Raw genomic sequence first — 17,459 nt, 5'->3', positions numbered from 1 at the left:
GCCCTACCTGACTTACCTTCAACCATGATGTTTTGCCGAAGAAGCCAAGCTTTACTGACTCCCAGAACCCAAGGGCTCAACCTGCAGGGGAGGAACTGGCTAGGCAGATGATAAACCCCAGTCCAGCCCTGTGGTCCTGCCTGGCCCATGAGGGGATGTTCCCTGACCCCAGCCAGCATGACACACTAAGATATACACACTAAGCAAATATTTAAAAGTATAATGCCAATTACTGATAGTGTTTTTATAGGATTGTTCTGGGAAGACTGATGGTGGCGGCACCATTACAATTGTTAGTTTAATTGTTAAAATATCAGAGGAAGGAAGGTGGCCTATTGGCCTGAGAGTTAAATAGGGTAGGGAGTGGGCGCAAGGCTGAGCATTTGCCTAGTGTACCCAAGTACCAGCCTTGGGTTGGCAGTTTTTAGATAATCAATTTACCTGGGTAAATCTCTTTCATCTGGGTTAATGACTTCTTAAAATTGTCCTGCCCGCATCCCAAATTGTTACTTTTGTATGAAACAGTAAATAATTCTACAATACACATCAGCCTATGGATGGAAATGCACACAGAGTTTGTAATAGTACAAGGGATCTTTGTTTTACAATAAATCTGAGGGTAGATTTATAATTTCTGCTGGTAGCCTCAGGGAAGGCAAGGAGTAGTCCAGACGAGAGCCAGAGAGGTCAAGGCCTGCCAGCGGTGGCCTGCAAAGGTTGGGCTTGTGCTGACTGTGGTCAGTACTGTGCTGACTGTGGTCGGTAATACCGGCTGAATGTTATCAGTGCTGTTTACAGGGATCTCCGGCATAGATTCCCCTGGCACAAGTGGCTTCCCAGCTTCAGCTGTCTCTGTCTCTATCCAGTCCTGGTAATTGGAGACCAAAGTGTAGACTCCAGGCATCCTCTTCTCGGCACAGCCCCTTCCCCAACTTACTATCCCCACTTGGTACCAAATGGTATTGTTCCAACCCTTGCACACCAGGGGCCCACCACTGTCACCCTGCAGAGAGAGAAAGAAAACTATCATTTCTGTGAAGCAGCCAGAACTTACTGATCTTATTCCTACAAACTCCTAGAGTTATATGCAAGTATCTTATGATCTCTCAATGAAATTATGCTAAAATCCATTCTGTAAATCATTGTTTTTAACACAGCACATATTATGGTGTTGCCTAATATGCTAGGTATAAGGGAAAGACCCCTATCTCCTACATCCTACAGCCCACTTTACTTCTTAATTATGACCTGAAAATCCTAGCAAAGATACTAGTGGATAGGGTGGGAGTTGTACTCCCTCACCTTATTTCAGAGAACCAGGTAGGCTTTGTAAAGGGGAGGACGATTTGCTTACATATTATCAAACAACTCATGGCAATTTCTGCATGTACTTATCACCATATCCCCGCCTTGGCCATTGGATTTGATTCAGAGAAGGCGTTTGACTGGGTATCATGGCCTTACCTTTTTTTGGTCTTATGGAGATTTGGGTTTCAGAGGGACATTATTTCTTGCATCTCTCTATTATACTCTAACACATTATTGAATATTATTGCAAATGGGTATAAATCAGCAAATGTCCGGATATTGTGGAGGGTTCAGCAGTGCTGCCTGTGCTCTCTGTTGCTATATATTATTGCCATTGACCCTGTGTTAAGGAAAATTGTTAGAACATAAGAAATTGCCATGCTGGGTCAGACCAAGGGTCCATCAAGCCCAGCATCCTGTTTCCAACAGAGGCCAAACCAGGCCACAAGAACCTAGCAATTACCCAAACACTAAGAAGATCCCATGCTACTGATGCAATTAATAGCAGTGGCTATTTGCTAAGTAAATTTGATTAATAGCTGTTAATGGACTTCTCCTCCAAGAACGTATCCAAACCTTTTTTTAACCCAGCTACACTAACTGCACTAACCACATCCTCAAGCAAAAAATTCCAGAGCTTTATTGTGCGTTGAGTGAAAAAGAATTTTCACCGATTAGTCTTAAATGTGCTACTTGCTAATTTCATGGAATGCCCCCTAGTTCTTCTATTATTCGAAAGTGTAAATAACCGATTCACATCTACTTGTTCAAGACCTCTCATGATTTATTATTTATTTATTTATTTATTTATTTATTTATTTAAGGCTTTTATATACCGACTTTCTTGATACAGATCAAATCAACTCGGTTTACATCAAACTAAGCAGAACTAAAACCATCCATTCAACAAGTGACAATTTGAAGGAGCATAAAAGTTACATTATAACAGGGTTGCCTTAACTGGGAGAAGGAAAAAAAAGAGGGGGAGAATGAAGATAAATTACTATATACAATAAATTACTATATATAATGGAATATTGGAATATTGATGACTAGTGAGCAAGATTAGCGTTTATTTACATAAGCGATATGATAATTCTAAATCAGGCTGTTGGGCTAGTGGCGGGGAAGGCTTGGCAGAATAGCCATGTCTTTAGTTTCTTTTTAAAAGTTAGTAGACAGGTTTCCTGTCTGAGGTCCGGAGGTATGGCATTCCAGATGGAGGGCCCTGTGATAGAGAATGTCCTGTCTCTGATGTTTGAGTGGTGTACAATTTTGATTGGGGGAACATGTAAGGATCCCTTGTAGGCTTCTCTTAAGGGTCTGGTCGCCGAGTGCAATTTGAGAGGGTGTGAAAGATCTAATGGGGTCTGATGGTGAATATTTTTGTGGATAATTGTCAGTGATTTGTGAAGGATCCTGAAGTTTACTGGGAGCCAGTGAAGATCTTTTAGGATGGGGGAGATATGAGCTCTCCGATTAGTATTTGTTAAAATTCTCGCCGCTGCATTTTGGAGCAACTGGAGAGGTTTTATAGTAGAAGTCAGTAGACCTTGCAAGATGGAATTGCAGTAGTCTATCTTGGAGAAAAGAATGGCTTGAAGGACAGATCTGAAATCGTAATGGAATAGGAGCGGTTTGAGTTTTTTGAGTACTTGTAGCTTGTAGAAGCACTCCCTTGTTGTATGTTTTATAAACTGCTTTAAGACTATCTATTATAACTCCGAGATCTCGTGCATGGGATATTTGTATGTTAGGATGCAGTTGGTTATGAAAGGGACTGCCTTCTGGGGTGATTAGCAGTAGTTCAGTCTTGGAAGTGTTGAGCACCAGGTTAATGCTTGAAAGGTGATGGTTGATCATTTGTAAATGAGAGTTCCATAATTTGAGTGTTGAGTCCAGTGACCTGGATATGGGGATTAAAATTTGTACATCGTCGGCATATATATAGAACTTAAATTTTAGATTTGAGAGTACATGGCAGAGAGGGAGTATGTAGATGTTAAACAGGGTGTTAAACAGGATGTTAAACACATCTTAAAGACCTCTATCATATCCCCCCTCAGTCGTCTCTTCTCCAAGCTGAACAGCCATAACCTCTTCAGCGATATAGAGGCATTATGACATTTCCGTTTTATTAACCATTCCTTTCCTAATAATTCCTAATAATTCTGTTTGCTTTTTTGACTGCTGCCGCACACTGAGCCAACGATTTTAAAGTATTATCCACTATGATGCCTAGATCTTTTTCCTGGGTGGTAGCTCCTAATATGGAACTTAACATCGTGTAACTACAGCAAGGGTTATTCTTCCCTATATGCAACACCTTGCACTTGTCCACATTAAATTTCATCTGCCATTTGGATGCCCAATCTTCCAATCTTGCAAGGTCCTCCTGTAATGTATCACAATCCGCTTGTGATTTAACTACTCTAAATAATTTTGTATCATCCACAAATTTGATAACCTCACTCGTCGTATTCCTTTCCATTTCATATATATATATATATATGTATATATTGAAAAGCACGGTCCATGTTATGAACTGCGCTGCCCGTGGGTTCCCCCGCAAGCAGGCTTACTCACCATCCCTGCTTCTTCACCCGACGCGGCTGGACGCCGCCGTCGGGCCTCTCCAACGCGGCTGGAGCCACGGACTCGCCTGCCTCTCGCAGCCCAGATGCCGGCCGGATTCGTCCTCTTCACCGCGGCTGGAGCCGCGGACTTTCCTGCCCTCCATCGTCGCTTCGCCTTTGCGGCGCTAGGCCGCAAGCCCCGGTCTCTCCTGGTGGCTGGAGCCGCTGCCGACGTCGGAGCCTGCGTCCAGGCTCAGTCCTGCTTCTCTCTACGTTGTGCGTCGGTGCAGGCCACTGTCCGCGGTCCTGCACAGCCTCCTGCTTGCTTCTTAGGTGCCGGCACTCGCCTCTCTGCTAGAGTTAAAGGGCCAGACACAGGAAGTGTGCTGGCCCCACCTTTAATGGGACTTCCTCTCCCAGCCCTATAAAATGGCTGCTCTGTCAATCTTTCATTGCCTTGCATCTGAGTGACATCCCCTCTGGAGGCTCCTGCCTGCCAGAGCCTTGTAAGGTTTTCTGTTCTTCGTGGAACTCCTCGTCTCGTCTGCCTTCGTACCACGTCTTCATATCTTGATGTCTTACCTGAGGTCCCTGACCGTGTCCTGATGTTCCATCATGATCTTTCACCTCCTGATGTGCCTGCCTTCCAGGATGTTCTTCCCTGCGTCTTCGTCTGGTGCTCCTGAGCCTTCTGTTCCTGTAGAGCTGTGGTTCTCGGATGATGTGCCCGAGAATGGAGCGGCCTGCAGGTGTGATTGGTCCCTGTGCTCCTGAGCCTCTGTTCCCACCAGTCATAGGTGAAGCTTCGGATGACATCGGCTCCGTCATTGGAGTTCCTCCTTGCCTGGATCTTCCCCGTGCTTGTCCCGCTCTCCTCGTGGTCCATGACCAGCCTCTTAGGGCTAAGTAGGGCGCGTAGTGGGACAAGGTGGTCTGCGACGCAGTCCCGCGGGTGGGCTGAGTAGGGCACCCTGAGAGACAGTGCCAGTGTCCTTCCTCCCAGCTGTTGTCAAGTTCCAAGTCTCGTCTGTGATGCCGTTGCATCAACCCAAGTGTCTTCGTCCGGGATGCCGTTGCATCAACCCAAGTGTCTTCGTCCGTGATGCTGTCGCATCCATCATAGTCCTGTCTACGTGTCAAGGCCTCCGTCTGCCCTCAACCTCAGGCCAGGCCTGCTGCTCCATGCTGTTCCATGCAGCAGGTCCGAAAGGGCTTGGAATGGTCGGAGGACCATTCAACTTCGAACATCATCCTGTTGTTAGTCTTGGGAGCTTGCAGGCCTGGCAGAGGGTCAGCCCGTCAGCCATGCTGAACCACGTCAACTCTCGGGTCAATCCTGGACACGTCTGGGGCCGGGCTGAGGCCCAGGGGCACACTAAAACACCAGAGTCTCAACAGTCCAAATACAGATCCCTGAGGCACTCCACTGTTTACCCTTTTCCACTGAGAAAATTGACCATTTAATCCTACTCTCTGTTTCCTGTCTTTTAACCTTGCCTGGATCTTCTCCTCCTTGCCACGAAAGGACATCGCCTCCTATCCCATGACTTTTTAGTTTTCTTAGAAGCCTCTCATGAGGGACTTTGTCAAACGCCTTCTGAAAATCCAAATACACTACATCTAACGGTTCACCTTTATCCACATGTTTATTAACCCCTTCAAAAAAAATGAAGCAGATTTGTTAGGCAACACTTCCCTTGGGTAAATCCATGTTGACTGTGTTCCATTAAACCATATCTTTCTATCTGCTCTACGATTTTGATGTTGATGTTGCAGTTGGGTGCTGCAGTCAGGATAGTGGACCCTTGGGCCGGTCTACCCAGGGAGGCAGGGTAGGCCGGGAGGCGGAGCCACAGGCTAGCGGTGTTCAGCCGGGAACCAGAAAACCCCCAGGAGGAGCCCGTAGGGTCCTGGAACCTTGGAACTTAGGAGAATGCTCAGAGTCTATAAACAGAGAAAGCCTGGGCAGAGGGTGTAGCAGAGAAAGTCCAAAGAGAACACAAAAGTCTGTAGTCCAGCAATGCAGGTTGAGGACCAGCTGAAGGTAGGACAGCGGGCAGCAACAACACCTGTGGCAAGCTGGACCGTGAGGCAGGAATAAGGACAGGCTGTGAACTGGAGGAATAAGGAATAAGGACAGGCTGTGAACTGGAGCAGGATGTAGACTGGAACGGAGTCTGGAGCTGGCTGTGAACCGGAGCGGCTGTAAACTGGAGCTGGCTGTGACCCGGAGCAGGCTGTAGACTGGAACGGGGCCTGCAGCTGGCTGTGAACCGGAGCAGGCTGAAGACTGGAACGGGGCCTGCAGCTGGCTGTGAACCGGAGCAGGCTGAAGACTGGAACGGGGCCTGCAGCTGGCTGTGAACCGGAGCAGGCTGAAGACTGGAACGGGGCCTGCAGCTGGCTGTGAACCGGAGCAGGCTGAAGCGGAGCCAGGAACGGACCAGGGTCTGAGGCAGGCGGCAAGCTGAAGCAAAGTCAGGAACGGACCAAGGTCGGAGGCAGGCGGCAAGCTGAAGCAAAGTCAGGAACTGACCAGGGTCTGAGGCAGGCGGCAAGCTGAAGCGAAGTCAAGGCAATCCAAAGGTCAAGTCAGGAGCGAGGAACAGACGAAAGCGCAACTCAGAACTACTAGGCAGTAGTGAACCTTGTTGCAAGGCAAGGAGAAGGCGTCCGGACGCCGGTTCAATCAGACTTAGGGCGTGGTGTCGTTAGCACAGGCGGGGCCAGACTTCCGGGAGCTGTGTGCACATAGTGTGTGTCGTCACGCGCGCGAGGCAGCGGGGAGACGGGCAAGCAATGGCGGACGCCATGAGGAACCGGCAGAACTGCAGGGGTCTCGGGCGCACGGAACGCGGCGTTTCCAGTAGTGGAGGTGAGCCCTGTTCAGAGTAAGAGAAGGGGAAGCGGTGGAGACCGCAACAGTTGAGAATTGTTTCCACTATTTTTCCTGGCACTGAATTCAGGATCACTGGTCTATAGTTACCTGGATCGACCCTGGAGCCTTTTTAAATATTGGGGTTACATTGGCCACCCTCCAGTCTTTAGGTACAATGAATGATTTTAAATATAGGTTACAAATTTTAACTAACAGATCAGAAATTTCATTTTTTAGTTCCTTCGGTATCCTAGGATGCATACCATCCGGTCCAGGTTATTTGCTACTCTTTTGTTTGTCAATCTGGCCTACTACATCTTCCAGGTTCACAGTGATTTCGTTCAGTTCATCTGACTCATCACCCCTGAAAACTATCTCCGGAACCGGTATCTCCCCAACATCCTTATTAGTAAACACGGAAGCAAAGAATTCATTTAGTCTTTCTGCAATGGCCTTATCTTCCCTAAGAGCCCCTTTAACCCCTCTTTCATCTAATGGTCCAACCGAATCCCTCACAGGTTTCTTGCTTCGGATATATTTAAAAAAAAATGTTATTATGAGTTTTTGCCTCTATGGCCAACTTTAATTCGCATTCTCTCTTTGCCTGTCTTATCAATGTTTTACACTTAACTTGACAATGCTTATGCTTTATCTTATTTTCTTCAGATGGATTCTTCTTCCAATTTTTGAAGGATTTTTTTTGGCTGAAATAGTCTCTTTCAACTCACCTTTTAACCATGCCAGTAATCGTTTTGCCTTCTTTCCACCTTCCTTAATGTGTGGAATACATATGGACTTCGCCATATATATCACTGGCTTTCATAAAGGCCAACATGTCTTTAAAATGGCTGCCTTTGCTGATGATGTCCTGATTTTTCTTACCAAGCCTGAGACCTTGCTGGGTCTTTTATTAGAGCTTCAGGTGGTCTATGGTAGATTTGCAGGCTTACTGATTAATCAGGATTAATAGGAGGCCCTTGATGTATTATCCATTTATTGATGTTTTTTTTGGAGCTGGGATCTTCATGAACCAGAGCCTTGCCTGCTGAAGTTAAGTCAAATTTGTTTGGTTATTTACCAGTGTTTAGAACCAGGGCATTATATTTGCCAAAAATTGTGCACTGTCTGTTACAAAGAAGCAAAATTGAAATTGAAACTGGTGAGAGCCTTTTAGTCTGCTTTCAAGGGCCAGCCATTAATTCAGATCAGACAGTGGGCTCAGGTAGGACAAGACCTACCTGAGCCCACTTGGACTCTGGAAACTTCACACATCTGGAAACTTCACACAATGGACTCTGAAACTTCCAGGTTAAAGCACCTTTTAAGCTTTTAACCCGTACGCTCTTTGGTAACGCTTTAAGACTTGGCTGTTCAAACAAGCTTTCCCCTAGAGCCAAGAACACGAAGAAAAGTATTTTCAAGCCCACAACGTTTTATTCAGATCTATTATTTTATTCAATCAGAAATTTACACATGCTGAATTCATACATACTACATACATATACTCATATTGACTTCACATTTTTCCATGTTATTCATTGATTTATTAACTGCTTGTTTATTAACGGTTAAATATCATACACTATTTGCTTCAATTAATTTATTCAATGTAAAAACTTTGCTTACTTAGATTTGTTCAATGTAAAAACTTCTTTTATTATGTTCTATGTTCTATGTAAACCGCTATATTTTTTAGCGATAGTTACTGTTCTTTGTAAACCGGGGTGATATGTATACTATACAGGAACCTCCGGTATATAAATCATTTAAATAAATAAATAAATAAATATTTATTTCCTGCCTTATCTTATTTCCAGCTTGTTGCAAGCTTCCAAGTTCTCTTTCCCTGTTGATTGTAACTTTGACCTATTCCTACCTATTGTTATCTTTCGTTTACTTGAATTGTTACTCCAGTTATACCCTTGTAAAATGTAAACCGATCCGATATGGTTATTTACTATGAAGGTCGGTATAAAAAACTGTTAAATAAATAAATAAATAAAGACCTGTGACCCACAGACACCCATTCTTGACAGCTGTGCAGCACACAAGTCTACCCCACTACTCACACAGGGCATTAAGGAACTCAAAAAACAGGATTACAGTGGGCTCTGGTTGAATTAGACCTGTGATGCAGAGACACACACTGTATCAAGTGCAACAAATAGAAAACGCCTTCTCTGTATTAAATACTGAAGAAGTTCTTGAAAAAAAGATTGAAGTGTTGTCTGAAAAGAGAGAAGAAACCCAATGCATACAGAAATTCTAGATCAGTAACCAAAGGAAAAAGCTTATTGTGCTGGATGAATTTGACATCAGAGGCACTAATCTTGTGAAGGGAAAGTGTGAAGTGGATAACAAAACTCAACTAAAGTCACAAAAGGAGTCCAGGAACGACAATAACCTGAATGATGAAATCTGGAAAGCTAGGTGCACAAATGCTCGTAGTTTGGGCAATAAAATCCCAGATCTGTAAGCCCTAATGGAGGAGGCAGACTTGGACGTTGTTGCTGTCACAGACATGGTTCACGGAATCGCATGATTGGGATATGCAATACCGGGCTATAACTTGTTAAGGAAGGACAGAGCGGATAGGAAAAGGGGAGGCGTGGCTCTTTACATCAGAAACAATATCCAAGCATCTGAGCTGCAAGGAAGATGGGGCAATGAAGAAGCTTTATGGGCCAACCTAAAAAAAGATGGGGCATCCATATTTATTGGAGTGGTTTACAGGCCTCCAAACCAAAAGGAAGAGCTGGACAGAGATCTGGTTGAAGACATCCAAAAGATGGGAAAGAATGGAGAAGTGGTGATCGTTGGAGACTTTAATTTGCCGGATGTAGACTGGAGAATCCCATCTGCAGAATCTAACAATAGTAAAAAAATAGTGGATGCCCTGCAAGGAGCTTTGTTCAAACAAATGGTAATGGAACCCACAAGAGAGGGGGCTATACTCGATTTAGTGCTCACTAATTAAGATAATGTCTCTGATGTCCAGGTGGGTTCCTACCTCAGCACCAGTGATCATCATACGGTATGGTTTAATATCACAAAAAGGATACAGTTTTGCAGTTCAAAAACATAGACTTTGATGAAATGGGGAAGTACCTGGAAGAAGAACTCATAGGCTGGGAGAACAAGAGAGATGTGGAACAACAGTGGATCAAACTAAAAGGAGCAATTACCAAGGCATCTAATCTATATGTTAGAAAAGTAAAGAAAAGCAAAAGAAAAATGAAACCTATCTGGTTCTCAAAGCAGGTGACTGACAAAATAAAGGCTAAAAGAACAGTGTTCAAGAAATATAAAAGATCCCAAAGGGAGGAGCACAAGGAAGAATATCTGGTAGAACTGAGGGAGACAAAGAAAGTAATCAAGACAGCAAAAAGTCAAGCTGAAGAAAGGATTGCAAAAGAGGTAAAAAGATGTGATAAAACATTTTTCAGATACACCAGTGAAAAGAGAAGTCCAAAGTGGTGTAGTGAAATTGAAAGATGAAAAGGATCAATGTGTGGAGAGAGACTAAGAAATGGCAGAAATATTAAACAAATACTTCAGTTCGGTGTTCACTAAAGAGGACCCTGTAGAAGGACCATCGCTAGTTAAAAAGAAACTGGAGGGGAATGGAGTAGATGTAACTCCATTTACAGTAGAGAATGTATGGGAAGAGCTGGGGAAACTGAAAGTGAACAAAACCATGGGGTCTGATGAAGTTCATCCCAGGATACTGAGGGAGCTCAGGGATGTGCTGATGGGTCCACTGTGTTACCTGTTCAATAGATCCTTAGAAACGGGAGTGGAGCCGAATGATTGGAGAAGAGCGGTGGTTGTCTCGCTTCACAAAAGTGGTAACAGAGAAGAGGCTGGTAATTACAGACTGGTCAGCCTCACCTCGGTGGTGGGAAAAGTAATGGAATCACTATTGAAAGATGGAATAGTGAACTATCTACAGTTGCGAGAATTGCTGGACCAGAGGCAACAAGGATTCACCAGGGGAAGATCCTGTCAGACAAATCTGATTGACTTTTTTGACTGAGTAACCAAGGAATTGGATCAAGGAAGAGGGCTCGATGTCATCTACTTGGATTTCAGCAAGGCTTTTGATATGGTCCTACACAGGAGACTGGTGAATAAAATGAGAAGCTTAAGAGTGAGTGCCGAGGTGGTGGCCTGGATTGCAGCCTCACCTCAGTGGTGGGAAAAGTAATGGAATCACTATTGAAAGATGGAATAGTGAACTATCTACAGTTGCGAGAATTGCTGGACCAGAGGCAACAAGGATTCACCAGGGGAAGATCCTGTCAGACAAATCTGATTGACTTTTTTGACTGAGTAACCAAGGAATTGGATCAAGGAAGAGGGCTCGATGTCATCTACTTGGATTTCAGCAAGGCTTTTGATATGGTCCTACACAGGAGACTGGTGAATAAAATGAGAAGCTTAAGAGTGAGTGCCGAGGTGGTGGCCTGGATTGCAGCCTCACCTCAGTGGTGGGAAAAGTAATGGAATCACTGTTGAAAGAAAGAATAGTGAACAGTCGTGAGAATTGCTGGTCCAGAGGCAGCATGGATTCACCAGGGGAAGATCCTGTCAGATAAATCTGATTTGTGATGGTATCAATGTGTGTTAAGCGGAGTGCCGCAAGGGTCGGTGTTGGGTCCGGTCCTGTTCAATATCTTTGTGAGCGACATTGCGGACGGGATAGAAGGTAAGGTTTGTCTTTTTGCGGATGACACTAAGATCTGCAACAGAGTGGACACGCCAGAAGGAGTAGAGAGAATGAGATGGGATTTAAGGAAGCTGGAAGAGTGGTCGAAGATATGGCAGCTGAGATTCAATGCCAAGAAGTGCAGAGTCATGCATATGGGGTGTGGAAATCCAAAAAAATTGTATTCGATGGGAGGAAAAGGGCTGATATGTACGAGCAGGAGAGAGACCTTGGGGTGATAGTCTCTAATGATCTGAAGTCGGCGAAACAATGTGACAAGGCGATAGCTAAAGCCAGAAGAATGCTGGGCTGCATAGAGAGAGAAATATCGAGTAAGAAAAGGGAAGTGATAATCCCTTTATACAGGTCCTTGGTGAGGCCTCACCTGGAGTACTGTGTTCAGTTCTGGAGACCTCATCTCCGAAGGGACAGAGACAGGATGGAGGTGGTCCAGAGAAGGGCGACCAAAAAGGTGGAGGGTCTTCATCGAATGACCTATGAGGAGAGATTGAAGAATCTAAATATGTACACCCTGGAGGAAAGGAGGAGCAGGGGTGATATGATTCAAACTTTCAGATACTTGAAAGGTTTTAATGATCCAAAGACAACGACAAACCTTTTCCATTGCAAAAAAATCAGCAGAACCAGGCGTCACGATTTAAAATTCCAGGGAAGAAGACTCAGAACCAATGTCAGGAAGTATTTCTTCACAGACAGGGTGGTGGATGCCTGGAACACCCTTCCGGAGGAAGTGGTGAAGACCAAAACTGTGAAGGATTTCAAAGGGGCATGGGGTAAACACTGTGTATCCATAAAGTCTAGAGGATGTGAATGAAGAGAAGAGGCACGGGGGTGGCTTGCTTGCGGGAATGACGGCTACTACCTGGAGATTAATATCCTTATTCAATAAACATACACACAGTTAATGTGACTCCAACATTGCTCTATGCGTCAACAGCAAGAGGAAATGTGGAAAATAGGATTTGCATCCACAAAAAAGCAGGGGAGTAGCTTGCTTGTTACGGCGGTTACTACCCCAAACCAAATAAGCCTGATACTTCACTTTCAATGCACATCCAGCATAGCTCTCTGCTTCAACGGCAAGGAGAATGAAGAAAAAAGATGATTTTTATTCAGCATCAACCAACAAGGAATGAATTACATAGTCTGGGTAAACAAGCTTGCTTATTACGGCGGTTAGTACCCCAAGCAATTAGCTAGAATACTTCACTTAGATGCAGCTCCAGCACTGCTGTTCGATGGTGAGGGTGGAAGGGAATTGGAACCAAAAAGTTACCAATAAGGGCCCTGACCTCAGTGGTCAGAGTAACAGATAAGTATATAAGATAACAGATAAGATAAGATAAGTATATATAAGTATATAAGATAAGATAAGTATATAAGATAACAGATAAGATAAGTAACAGATAAGCCAATTTATCAGGACAGCAGATTGTAAATAAGAACATTTTACTCACAAACGTGTATATATCCCTTGACAATAATTGTAAATACAAATATTTACCTCCTACAAATGTTGATGTCCATCCCAAATTATCAGAACCTCCCTGCCCCCCCCTTTAGGTAACCCCTTTCCTGTATCCCACCTAGTTAATTATTACTTGTATAATCCACCCTCTTATTTATATGTTATTGTTATTATAATTATTATAACTACTGTTCCTCTTATAATCATGTGATAATTGTAAAGCCTGTTGCTAAGTTCTGTTCTCTGTAAACCGACGAGATGTTCCCAACGTTCGTCGGTATATAAAAGATATTAAATAAATAAATAAATAAATAAATAAGTATGAAATCAAATAGGTGTGAAAGCTTGCTGGGCAGACTTCTGCTGTCACTTCTTCTGCCGTCACTTCTATGTTTATATATATATATATATATATATATATATATATATATATATATATATATATATATATATATATATATATATATATATATAGGATGTACAGCCCAACCTTTTTGGCAAGGATGTTTCCCTCTAAAATGGGTGGATAAGAAGTTGAAATATCTTGGTATGATATTTCCGAAGGATTCTCATGCTCTGTATTCAGCTAATATTCACCCACTTTTATGTGGTATATCTCAATCCTTAAAAAATGGCAAGGTCTACCATTAACTCTTTTAGGTAAAATCCATCTCTAAACTGATGGTCTTTCCTAAATGACTATATCTCCTTCAGATGTTACTGATCTGGATCAATAAAAAGGATTGCAAAGAAGTAGAAAAAATGCTTCCCAAGTTCCTTTGGAATGGGAAAAAGGCTAGGATAACTCTGCAAATTCTTATGAAATCTATGACACAGGGTGTGTTAGGATGCCCCAATTTGAAACTATACAATTTAGCGTGTATGTTACATTTTTTTAGGGGATCGGATACTGGATACCTCATATTTTATTCCTAATCAACATTTAATTAACTGGTACAACCTACCCTCTCTAAATAGTATACCGCAAGTAGTGAGTACCTTAATCCCACCTGAACATCATTCTTGTATGTTGATAGTGTCTTGCCAAAGGGCCTGGTCCTATTTTTGTATTGTTATTAAACTTCCTTTTCAGTTAACATCCTTACTTAGTATATGTGATAATAGACTGTTTACTCCAGAAATGGGACGCTCTGTTTTCCATCATTGGCAGGAGCAGGGTCTCACATACATTTACCAACTGTTTTCCATGTGAACAAACTGAAAATATTTTAAAAGTTGTTCCGACTTGATGCAAACTAGCAGCACCGCGATAAGCAAACAGGTTTTGGCGCTAGTGCTGAGTTCCAGCATCGCCGCTAAAATAAGCTTGGTTAAAATTTAACTTTTTAGAACGGTTGTGATTTTGTCAATTATTGTTGACAACTGCATGCCCCTTCACCGAATTACATGTTTAGACTGACAGCTCATCCATGAGAGTCGCTCACTCGTTTTTAACCATTTTAAATCCGGGTTCAAGTATTAAAGTTTCCTTGAGGAGGAGTATTTTATTGCTTTTTATTGACACAGTTTTTAATTACATTCTTTTATTTTTTATTTTTCATACACACTTTTACAGACCATCAGAAAATTAATGTGATGAGATCCACTCATACACATTAGACTTACTACATACAGGTAAAATCATATACTGTCATTGATTTTCCTTTCTCTTTGCTTTGTAATGCCTTTATCACTCTAGTTGTAAGTGTCTTTTATTCTATATGTTACCATTTTATATGTAATTATGATTTCAATTATTTCATTTTGTATGTCCTGTACTGTTTAGCTATATTTGTTATTTGTATGTTTTAGCCCCCGGAGGCAGCCCCAATGTGGGGGCGAAACTCAGGCTGAGTCGGGCTCACCATATAAAGAATACATCTCCATTCAATTAAAGTTTCTAATCGGACAGTCTTTGGCATCTAATCCATTTTGTTGCCCAGCAAGGAGGATAGGACAGCAAGGGTATGAGTGGAAGAAAAAATAGCTAAGGTCGGTAAAGCAAGGTATCATCAGCAAAATGAGGAAGTGCAGAGGTGATATCAGAATCAGAGAATAAAGTAACATGTATGGAAAGGAACAAGGACGTGTTCACTGAAGAAGGGGCTGGCAAAGGACTGTAGGGTGTTGGAAGGGGTATATATAGTAGTGGTGTAAATGCCACACCATTTCCAGAACAGAATAGTTGCATGAAATTGGTACAAATAAAAGCGGTCAAAATTATGAGGCCAGATGGGGCACATCCTAAGACATTAAGGTGATCTCAGAGAAGTTTTGGCAAGTCCACTAATGGAACCATTCAATCAATGAAGTAATACTTACCATAGGATTTCCCGTATGGTATTTATATCTTACCATGCAATTTTTCTATGGATGAAATCGTTGGCTCAGGATGCTGTGGCAATCAAAAAAGCAAACAGAATGTTAGGAATTATTAAGAAGTAAATGAAACATAAAATGGAGGATGTCATATTGCCTCTGTATCGCTCCATGGTGAGACCGCACCTTGAATACTGTGTGCAGTTCTGGTCACCGCATCTCAAAAAGGATATAGCTGTACTGGAGAAAGTGCAGAAAAGGGTGACCAAAAAGATAAGGGGGCATGGAACAGCTGCCCTATGAGGAAAGGTTAAAGAAGTTAAGGCTGTTCAGTTTGGAGAAAATCATGAAAAGACTTGAACAAGTTAATGTAAATCAGTTATTTACTCTCTTAGATAATAGAAGGACCAGGGAGTACTCCATGAAGTTAGCAAGTAGTTCATTTAAAACAAATTGAAGAAATTATTTTTCACTCAGCACATAGTTAAGTTCTGGAATTCATTGCCAGAGGATGTGGTTACAGCAGTTAGTGTAACTGGGTATAAAAAGGGTTTGGATAAGTTCCTAGAGGATAAATCCATAAACTGCTATGATGGTAATTAATAAGCAATAGTAGCTTGTGATCTATCTAATGTTTGGGTACTTCCCAAGTACTTGTGAATTGGATTGGCCACTGTTGGAAACAGGATATTGGGCTTGATGGACCCTTGGTCTGACCCAGTATGGCATGTTCTTATGTTCTAAATTATTCAGTTTCTAGGAGTTTCAAGCACAATTTTCATTACTTCCCCAAGATTTTTATGCTTACTTGCAGCTTCGGCATTTTGTTAAGGCCTATGAGGGATCGTTTCGGGACTCCCTCCCTTCTAGATTCCTACATGATATTATCCTGGGGGACAGGAAACATAAACCTTCAATAGCCCACTTTAACAAGTTATTGCATGAGGTGCCCTACCCAATGAGTTTATAGACAATATGAAAGATGGCAGACATGGCCAGAATTCAATCTTTCTTTCCAAGAATTTAGTCAATGTTTTAGTGATATTCCGATCTTAACAAAGAATTTTATTTGTCGTGAATTGCAGTTCAATTTCTATGGCAGTTTTACTGGTCCCCTGATAAGGCTTTTCTAGCCAAGCAATCTACTTTCAACATACGTCCTAAAGGTGAAGCGACCCTAGGTAATTATTGCTACAGTTTCTGGTCTTGCCCTGGCATCCAGTCTTTTTAGGCTGTGGTGAGACAGAGTTGTGGAGAAATTCTTGGATTTGACATCCCAGGCAACCCTAACCTCTGGTTGTTTGGTATTGCCCCATTCACTTTAATAACTGGAAATACCCATTCCTTACTATTTTTATGGAAAGCTAGTCTGGCAGATTTTCCTTTCATTTTATTTTATCTCCTTTTGTTTCACCCTGATAAGCTCTACTTATTTTCTTCTTTACTGCCTCATTTAGTTACTAACTTTATTGAATTATTGACTTATTATAAGTATTTACCCAAATTGCTGATTTCAAATTGTTCTCCCTATATTGAGTACCTTCCTAGAGGGTGGGTAGGGGAGGAGGTTTCTATAAAACTTGATTATTACATTTACATGTTCAGCTATGTATACAATTCAGAATTCACATTGTTCTTTTTATATTATGTATTATCTTGTTAGAAAAATCCAATAAACATAATAAAAAATATATATATTACCTAGTAACTTCATTGTGTGTTCCCTAGTCTTTCTACTTTTGAAAGACTAAACAACTGATTCATGTTACTTGTTCCGAAAGGATGGGCTCCACCTTAACCAGAGTGGAACCAAGCTGCTGGCACTAACTTTCAAAAAGGAGATAGAGCAGCTTTTAAACTAGAACAAGGGGGAAAGCCGATAGTCACTCAGCAGTGCATGGTTCAGAGAAATGTATCCTTGAAGGATACTAATGAAACAGGAGAGTTAGGGCATCCCAACAGAGAGGTTCCATTAAAAGCAAACATAGTTCATATACCTATATGTAAAAAGTCACCAAAGCTAATGATTTCCGAATTATCCCAAACAACTGAAAAGCAGGTTGTTCAAACAAGCAAAAAACACACTTTGAAATGTCTGTATGCCAATGCCAGAAGTCTAAGTAGTAAGATGGGAGAGTTAGAGTATATAGCAGCAAATGATGAGATTGACATAATTGGCAT

The 17,459-nt window shown here is 42.3% G+C and overlaps 1 protein-coding gene across 1 annotated transcript in view; it reads right to left on the bottom strand.

The window, feature by feature from the left end:
* Positions 1-552: 552 nt before the first annotated feature.
* The window catches only part of LOC115078869 (serine protease 55-like), a 237,161-nt gene continuing 220,254 nt past the window's right edge, over positions 553-17,459 (bottom strand). The window contains exon 5 of the mRNA XM_029581929.1: positions 553-1,003. Within this exon, the coding sequence (XP_029437789.1) occupies positions 647-1,003 (357 nt within the window). The 3' untranslated portion in view covers positions 553-646. The remainder of the gene's footprint in view (positions 1,004-17,459) is intronic.

Source organism: Rhinatrema bivittatum, chromosome 16 (assembly GCF_901001135.1).
Source record: "Rhinatrema bivittatum chromosome 16, aRhiBiv1.1, whole genome shotgun sequence".
Taxonomy (NCBI): Eukaryota; Metazoa; Chordata; class Amphibia; order Gymnophiona; family Rhinatrematidae; genus Rhinatrema; species Rhinatrema bivittatum.
The sequence above is the reverse complement of the archived record's forward strand: the minus strand, read 5'-3'. Positions and strand labels throughout refer to the sequence as shown.